Source organism: Apaloderma vittatum, unplaced genomic scaffold (assembly GCF_000703405.1).
Source record: "Apaloderma vittatum isolate BGI_N311 unplaced genomic scaffold, ASM70340v1 scaffold7248, whole genome shotgun sequence".
In the NCBI taxonomy this organism is placed as follows: domain Eukaryota; kingdom Metazoa; phylum Chordata; class Aves; order Trogoniformes; family Trogonidae; genus Apaloderma; species Apaloderma vittatum.
Genome location: NW_009731156.1, coordinates 55,912 through 64,397, shown reverse-complemented (window position 1 = coordinate 64,397; position 8,486 = coordinate 55,912). Strand labels below are relative to the sequence as shown.

Here is an 8,486-nt window from a genome sequence, read left to right as displayed (position 1 = left end):
GGGGGGGGGGGGAGCCACTCGCATCTGCCTCTGAGTGGCTACTGTGCTCTCAGCTGCAAACTGTTATCAGCAGTGTACACACAACAGCGAGGCTGAGAGTGGCAACCCTTACCATAATCAGCCCTGTGAGGAGGAACGTGCTCACAGCCATCATGGTGAAGCTGTCTAAGAACCAAGTGCACCAAATCACCCCATTAGTTATACCCCTGTTCTTCATAGCCTCTTTCAGACGCATTTCCTTCTCCAGCACTATACTCTTCACAGTCATGGAAACGGAATATATCCAAGCCAGCACCATGAAGATGGGAAAGGCGCGGTTTAAAGTGATCATGAAGCTACCAAATCAAGAAGAGATATTAATTAAATTTAGGTAAAACAAAGAAATATTGAGATGAAAAGCAAGAACAAAAAGGAGGGGGAGTGGAGAAGAATGCATTTACTAAACATAGGACTGGAAATTCTCAGTCTAAACATCAGTAACACAATGCTAGTGAACTACATAAAAAACATAAATATTAATGAACTAATAATAGTTGCTGCACTCTCATGAGACAGATAAACATTATTTCTATTTTGCAAAAAGATTCTAAGTGTTACTGAAGGGTACAAGTCATGGTGGCTCATGAAAACACATCTCCCTTCACAGTGAATTACCATAATGTTTTTGCTATGATGTACAAAGAATATTTTAAGACATATGTTAATGTTAACAGTTTGGGAACTTCACTGTCTTTTTATGCTCCCAAGATTCACTGGCAAAAGAATTAACTGAATTAAGCATCAAAAGCATCAGATGCTGCCAGCAAGTCTGCTGAAATTCATACAACCTATGACTTGGGGAATGAGTTGGGATTGTCCCACACAGCACCACTTAGAAATTGTGCATGAGAGTCTTAAAGCACCCAGCAATTCAAGTATTCATCAGAATTAAGACAAACTGCTTGTACTCACACATCATCCACAAAACATGGATATGGCATTTGCTGCAGATAAACTCCTAGTGGCACCTCAGTGTTGGTTTGAGTCTTTATAATTCCATGCTCAATCATGTCTTGAAGATATGCAAATCCTCCCCAGATATAGCGTAAATCATCCACAGGATCAGCTCGTGGACCAGGATCCCAGTACCTCAAAAAAAAAATTCATATGGAAATCATCTGGGTAAACAGTGGCTTTAGGGGAGGAGAAGAGGAGAAATCAATCAATCAATCTTAGCTACTGTGATTGTAGGGGCATTGCCTGGAGTTGTCTTTTGTAGATTTTGGTCTGTCAGGCCACACTGCTTGAGAAAGTATATGACCTGGAAAGTTCCTTCATTTCCTTTAATTTCCTCTACACAGAATAACAATTCTGGCCAAAAACGTACATAAATTAGTTACGTAGCAGAGTAACTGTTCTAGAACAGTATTTGGAATACAGTATCCTGGGAGCTTAAACGGAAATATCTGGATTGCAGATTGCAGACACCATTATATTCCTCTATGTAGACAGTTCCGAGGAATAATTTCTGCTTTCCCTTTAAGTGAATCCATTTGAGAGGGACTTGAGGAGGAACAGCAGAGGAGTTCTCTTGTGCAGAGGGAGGAGCGCTGGGTCACAATCCACATAGGATTTCCTTGTTTGCTTCTCCCAGTGATGGAATCAACTAAAAACTTAAGCAGGTTACCGAACAGAATTCTGAGCACAGCCATTCTCTTTGCCATGTATCCATGCATGTACCCACTGCCTGGCCTAACTGCCAAAAGAGTGACAGGACTTGGGTAAGTACCTGGCAGCCAGAGAGGGATTCTGCACTGCACTGAGTACTAACCACGGCTGTGGGATTTTATGCACGTATCCAACGCAAGTTCTAATGTCCTTATGTCTTTCATATTCCTGTTAGGGCAGGCAAGAACTGAGAAGAAACCATCACTTACCTGTCTTTGATTTTGTTTGTTTTCTCCACTGCATCTATGTCCATCCGGATCTTGTATTTCACATGTGGTGGAAGATTGCTGGTTCCAGGCTCTATGTTTGAGAAAATGATACCAGCCCAGAATTTGTTTTCCTCCAGCAAATGAAGAGCTTGATGAGTCAGTTGAGTTTCATCAAGACAACCTTCAAATTTATCCAAGGTCAAGCACTACAAAAATTCACAAAGAGAAAAATTGCATGAGAATAAATTAGTAAGAGGTGTATCATAAAGCAGACATCAGTGGTTGAAAACAGAAAAAGGAGGCATGTTCATCTGAAGCAGCTGCTATTTTCAGCTTTAAAAGCTTATGCTGAAACTATTAAAAGTTGACTCTCCTCCTTCCTGAAAGCTTCCCCATTCTTAGTCTAGTACTTATGCCAAATTCAAAATGTACAGCATTACCAATCTAAACTCAGAAACATCATTCTCCCTCAAAAGAACTGTAAACCTCAGATTTGGCATTGCTGTGGTCAATCTGAGTGGACGGAATAGTTTTGAAAGCATGTTATTCCTGATATTTAAGGCCCGCTTCTTTCTTCAAGCTCAAGAAACGTCCAATCCTGACAAGTAAGAAATCAAGCAAGGGTAGCAAATAAAGCAGCAGCTGCTCTTGCAGTTTGAGTATTACAGGGCAAATTTAAATGCACCTTTACAGAAATTATAGCCAGTACTAGGTTCAGCCAAACCCTACGGTGCTACATTTAGATAGAATGAAACAAAATAATTAAAATTTATTTAAGCCACTGTAATCATGCAGCCATGGAAATGTGATCTCTGCCACTTGGACTGTACTTGGAAGGTTGCCTCAAAATACAAATACCTGAATTGGAAGGGATAAAGATTCAGCACAGATGAGGATCCAGTATCAGGAAGTATCTCCACAGTCTGCATCCAGGAGATAAAATTAACTCAGCCATAAAATAAATCTGGCCACAAGAGTTTTTTAGCAGTCCAGCTGAATCAAAACACTGTCCTTTTTCAAGTTTTCAGGTGTTTTTTTCAGCCTAGGAACTGCCTGAGTGAACACCAAGGAGCTGAAGGATGACTGATCCATAAGAAAGGCAGATTAGCCATGGACTTCAGCTGAAAAACACTTTGTCAGGCAAAGCGCTGGGAAAGTCAGAGCATAAATTCAAAATCTAAAGTCTCTTAGGCATTTATTCCTATTTAATGTCAATCAACTAGTCAACTGATCTTACTATTGCGTCCCTACTGAATTCTGACATGTGATTAACCTGCTGCCTTAACACACTTCAGCTATCTCAATAATAAAACATAGCTTATCCTTCACAGCAAACTGTCTCTTTTGGTCACTATTGTGAAATGTATAATTCTTATTACGACTCCATATACAAGATATCAAGTAAAAATCCAAGTCCTTTATGTCCTCCCATTTAACTCCTACCTAACAGACATTGTAAGACAGAAAAATTGTGAATACTACAAATTGTCATTAGTTACCTGTAAAATTACAGACTTACGTTTTTATATTTAGCTTCCACCCTTCAGAATTGGCAAGACATTCCCAGAGAGTATAAGTATTTAACCCCTTCACAGACTAGGAAGACACATATTGAACTACCTTGCTTCATAAAATTCCAGGAGCCTAACTTGTTTGATCTTACCGAACTTCTCCTGCAGGTTAATAATGAAAAATTACTACCCATCAAAGTGCTCATAAATTGCTATTTAATGGGTAAACATCTTAAAGACTTCTTTATTTAACCTTTCCTTGGGAATGGCACTGGCAAAGTGCTGACAAACAACTGATCTTGTCTAAATTTTCACTGCAGAATAGACAGCGTCTGTACTGGTCTGTGAGGAGCAGTGTAGGTTCTTACCTAACAGTCCAGTTGCTAGATAATATTTGAAACAGAAAATGCAAATCCTTACAGGTCTTTTGTGTGAGTAGAATGAAACCAAAGCTTGCATAAGAACATAGGCTAAGACACCAGTCTTGTAGTAGTACACACAATTTGAAAGTGAAAAGAGATTTTATATTGTAATCTACTAGCCAAAAGCTAGAATTTCTTTTTCTGAAAAGTAATTGATTTGAAACGAAGGCAGCAGCCTCTACTTAGACTTTGAGTGAAATACAACACAGCTTGTGCCTTCATAAGCCTCACTATATCAAAATTCATTCATCAAACATTTGGAAAAATTTATTTCACATCTTCTCTCAGATATCATTTAACAATTTAAAATGATCCAATGAAGATGGGAAAACCAAAACTAAAAATACTAAGGACAGGTTTGGAAGATAAAACGAGAAAATATTAAGCATAAAGAGGTGACTAGGTAGCCCTCACAGACTAGCTGTTCTGTGGCCTGGGGTAGTCAAAGGGAAGAAGAGGAAATTCTTGAGGTGGTGAGGATGAGCACCCACTGCATATTTTGTGGGATTCTCAGCTACACCACAGCTTGCAACAGAGATCTGGAGTTTCAAACCAGTTGCTGGCAGCACACCTCTCCTCACCACACGCTATAGTAAGGAGTAGGGTGTCCCTGAAAGGGAGCTATTTGTTCCCATTGTGCTTGGCACAGCGTGAAAACATTCTCAAATGCTAACAACTCAGTGTAAATAGCAGATGTAAAACAATAAGCTCATTCCAAAGAACTTAAGGACACAAAGATCTATTACCAGGTACAGTAACTACCCTGATACATCAGATGTTCCAACATCATCCTGCTGCAAGCAACATATTTCACTCAGCTTGAGTAAGAAATTATTCTGCTAACATGATGCAAAAAGAACAACAGAAGAACCAGCAGAGCTTCGTGCAAAAGCTTCATTGTTCCCTCTTGTAACAGCTATAGGAAGACAGATAAATTCTCAGTTCCTGCCTTCTCGCAGGAGATGCATGGTCTTTTAGACTGAACCGGACTGGAATTGAGAGAGCTAGGCTTGTTCCCGTTGCTCACAGCTAGTATCAATTCTCTCTGTGAGCTTGAGATTCAGATTATTTAATCATTAAATAATAACTAAATACTTACTTCTCTTTCATAGTTGCTTATAAGATGTAATTTATAAAGACCTTGACCCTCATACAGCAGATGCTAAGTGTCGAGTTCCCAAGTATTAATATTACTGCCAACAGCAATGGTTTTTTTAAACTCCTGGAGCTAATCTGCAACATTACAGGGGCCACTAGTTTGGCTTGGGCTCATAAATTTGACTGCCCACAGCAGAGCAACCTCTTACTTGAAGTATCTTTCAAAGCATTTTTACAATGGCTTGGCATTTTCATCTGCATTTTCGGCATTTTTTATGTATGTAGTGAAACTTCACCACACTTTCTGCGCTCTGGTGCTCAAAAAGCCTCAGAAAGGCTCACTAAAAACACAGCACCCTAGAGAAGGGAAGTACTGATTCCAGGAAAGAGACATAGACATCTTGTCAGAAGGGGCAACAGAACAATTGGAAACTCCCTAATTTGTTTCAATGGAATTCTGATCAGGTGCTTAAAAACCTGAAGGGGGACTTCACAAACAACTGTTAGCTTCTTTGGTCCTGGTCTTGCTGAAGTTAGTGGCCTGCCAGTTAGTAACACTTACAAGAAAATGTTTCCTGGAGGTTTTGCATTCACTGCCTCTCAGAATCAAAGTATGTTCAGACGTTCAGCCAACGTTTTGAATACAGCGTTTGAGAATCATCAAATTAAAGAGTTTTTTCATAATAATTATTATTCATGTTCTCATACTGCTGCATTATTTTAAGAAAATGCTTTTAATATTGAGATTAAATTTGAAGGAAATGAAGATGTCTTATGCTTGTAACCTTCTTGTCTGTTGCCACAGCCCCCAAGTACAGCCTGCCCCGCTTTTAGATATTTTCTAGAAGTATTCCCAGCAGTGGGAGGGCTGACCTTACCTCCAGATACTGGCTGAGCAAGCGTAGAGCTTGGTCTGCAACACGGAAGATGTTTCGCCAGTCAAAGTCTGCCATTCCCTTCTCCCGGCTCCCTGGAGGCCCATTGTGGAGAAAGTTGATTATGTGTTCAGCAGTTAAGCCTTCAGCACCCAGCTGGCTGTTCAACAAGTTCCTCACTGTAGGGTGCTTCAGAGAGTCCTGAGGAAACACAGGACAGCCTCACTACAATGGTTCTTTTCACACGCCCCATTTAGCTAGAAAAGGTTTCCATTTCCATAGCTCTGAGATGTGAATTTTACAAAAGGGTATGCTAACGAGTTAATTTTATAAACGGACAGTTGCATAGCTGAACTGGAAGTGAGACCTGGGGAATGGATGAAATTTATCCCTGATTATTTATTGTATTGTTTTCTTATAAGCACGAGGATAAGTGTAATTTGGTGGACCCAGCAAAATCATGGTTCTACTGCCTACCACCTGTGCAGAACCCAAGAAAATCGAGTTAGCTGTTCTTGAAGGACATTTTAGAGAGACAAGGAAGCAGTGATTGCTGCCTTTGCTAAGGAGTCATTAGCCAGATTCTACGGTATCCATATCCGAGGTTTTGCCACAGAGATGCTGCAATGCATCTAAGACTAGGTTTAAGTAGTCCAACACCCTTAAAGACTACAAATTAGTCCTGCAAAGGCCATGCTTCCAGTCAAATCTTCCAAATTAATTCTCTTCTCCTTAGTATAAACAAAGGATGGTGAAAGACTGCTCTTACTGAGGATCCCTGCTAAGTTATAACATACACGGATCATATTCATTTGCAGGCTGTTTTGAAAGAAGTACCACAGCTGAGGTCCCACTTCTTCCCAAGATTTGGTCAAAAGTCTGAGGCGTTCAAGTTCCTCAAAAGTGGAGTTTGCCTGAGGAATAAAACAGCAGAAGAAAGTGTTAGATAGCTAAGGAGATAAAATCTCAGAATTTATAATTCAGTGGTAGTGAAACCTGTAACTTACAAATGTTGTCGTTTTTACTGTCAATAGTTAATAAATTGGTTAAAATAGCAGAAATAATAATAAACCTCAGAAAACTGTAAAATCCATCTGGAATCACAATCACTTAGGATAAATTTCTGTTATTTATGTAATGGAGAAAACAAGCGCACATTAGCCTTCCAGCCTAGGCCATTCTATGATTCTGTGATTAACCTCAATTAACTTAAATTCCTTTAAATACTCTGGTTTTAGGTAGAATGATTTCTTCCTCTCGTTTTTCTCTTGAATATTTCTCTCCATTAAGTATGAAGAAGAAAGATATTGATGTAGGTAGATGAACAAACGGGAGGAAGCTGGAGAAAACAAATGCTCTCATAGTTAGGATCTGAAATGTTGGCCTGCTGCAAATGTGATGTTTTCCTGTGTGAACTACAAGCAGCAGTTCTTCCCTGCCTTATACAGATGTCGAGAGTAAGTGAATTGGTGGTTATGAGGGGGTCAAAACCTAGGTCATATGTGACCTAGACTTAACTGCTAAGATTAATTTCACCTGACTTCAGGCACTTAGCTGAAGAGTCCAGGCTCCATCCCATTCTGATGAAGTGAAAATGATTTACCATTTCAACCATGATGTTGCTATTGGTTTGTGATCCCTCAGTGTCAGGTCTCAATGAGTCTATCCAAGCCTCATAACTGCATCTCTTAAATATTTACTGGCACAGAGCTGCGGATGTTGCTACCTTTGTAAAATACACGTTACTACTTTTACTAGTGTAAATGTGGAATTATGCCAACAGAAAGCTGCTTGAGCTAGAAAAAACATGTAGTGTGGACCAAGATGAGATGAATCAATGAGCATCTGCTTCCTGTTTTTAATACAAAGAGTAACTGTCCCTCCACTGATGATCATCAGAACAAGTGGAGTTCTAAGAAGAAAATCTGATTACTTTGACGTAGCCAGTCACTGTTTTTCAAGAGATGTTTCTTTGGATGCAATTTTTTAACAGTATACTTTTTTTTGTATTTCAGAACTTCTTACATTTTTTAGGATCCGACGTACAGAAGGTGAATCAGGAGTAAACAGAATTTTTCCCATCAGTAAGGGCTTCGCAGCACTCCAAGCGATTTTGGTTAAAGGGTTTGATTCCAAGTTCTGGATCAATGCATTACAAAAAGGTGCTAAAGACAGAAAGAAAGAAAGGAAGAAAGACAGTCTTTATGTAACCCTACTCAAATCCACATATAATGTCCTGCAGGACTTTTTACTGGCGATACGGACAGTTTAAAGCATTTTGAATCTGCATGGGTTAAGCATATTTTGCAATGCAGAAGTATAATGCCTAAATAGATGGCAAAGACTATTAAGTAGATCTTGTACTTGTAGAAATCATGGAAATTGGAAAAGTAAATGTAAATCTAACTATTTGGAAAGTGGCTGTTATTTATAAGGTATTTCAAAGGCAAGTAAACTAAGTAGCTGAGATCTCACTGAACAATTCTGAGCTCTAATTGTTTTTCTCCTATTTAATTAGCTCCTTTGTATTGCAGTTGATAGTGATACAAAGCTAATTTTTCTCCTGTTAGTTGTTAGTTCATACACAGTATAAATTATTGGACTGAAGATCCAGCAGGCTTTGATGTTGAACTCTGAAAGAGTTCAGAACTGGATCCTACAATG

The 8,486-nt window shown here is 39.2% G+C and overlaps 1 protein-coding gene across 1 annotated transcript in view; it reads right to left on the bottom strand.

Annotated features, from left to right (window-relative positions):
* Positions 1 to 8,486, bottom strand: part of ABCA4 (ATP-binding cassette, sub-family A (ABC1), member 4) — a gene marked incomplete at its 3' end in the record, with an annotated part of 31,015 nt that overhangs the window by 3,825 nt on the left and 18,704 nt on the right. The window contains exons 9-14 of the mRNA XM_009875085.1: positions 7,848 to 7,987; positions 6,620 to 6,736; positions 5,826 to 6,023; positions 1,917 to 2,122; positions 952 to 1,128; positions 113 to 335 (exon numbers count right to left, since the gene is read on the bottom strand). Of these exons, the coding sequence (XP_009873387.1) occupies positions 113 to 335; positions 952 to 1,128; positions 1,917 to 2,122; positions 5,826 to 6,023; positions 6,620 to 6,736; positions 7,848 to 7,987 (1,061 nt within the window). The remainder of the gene's footprint in view (positions 1 to 112; positions 336 to 951; positions 1,129 to 1,916; positions 2,123 to 5,825; positions 6,024 to 6,619; positions 6,737 to 7,847; positions 7,988 to 8,486) is intronic.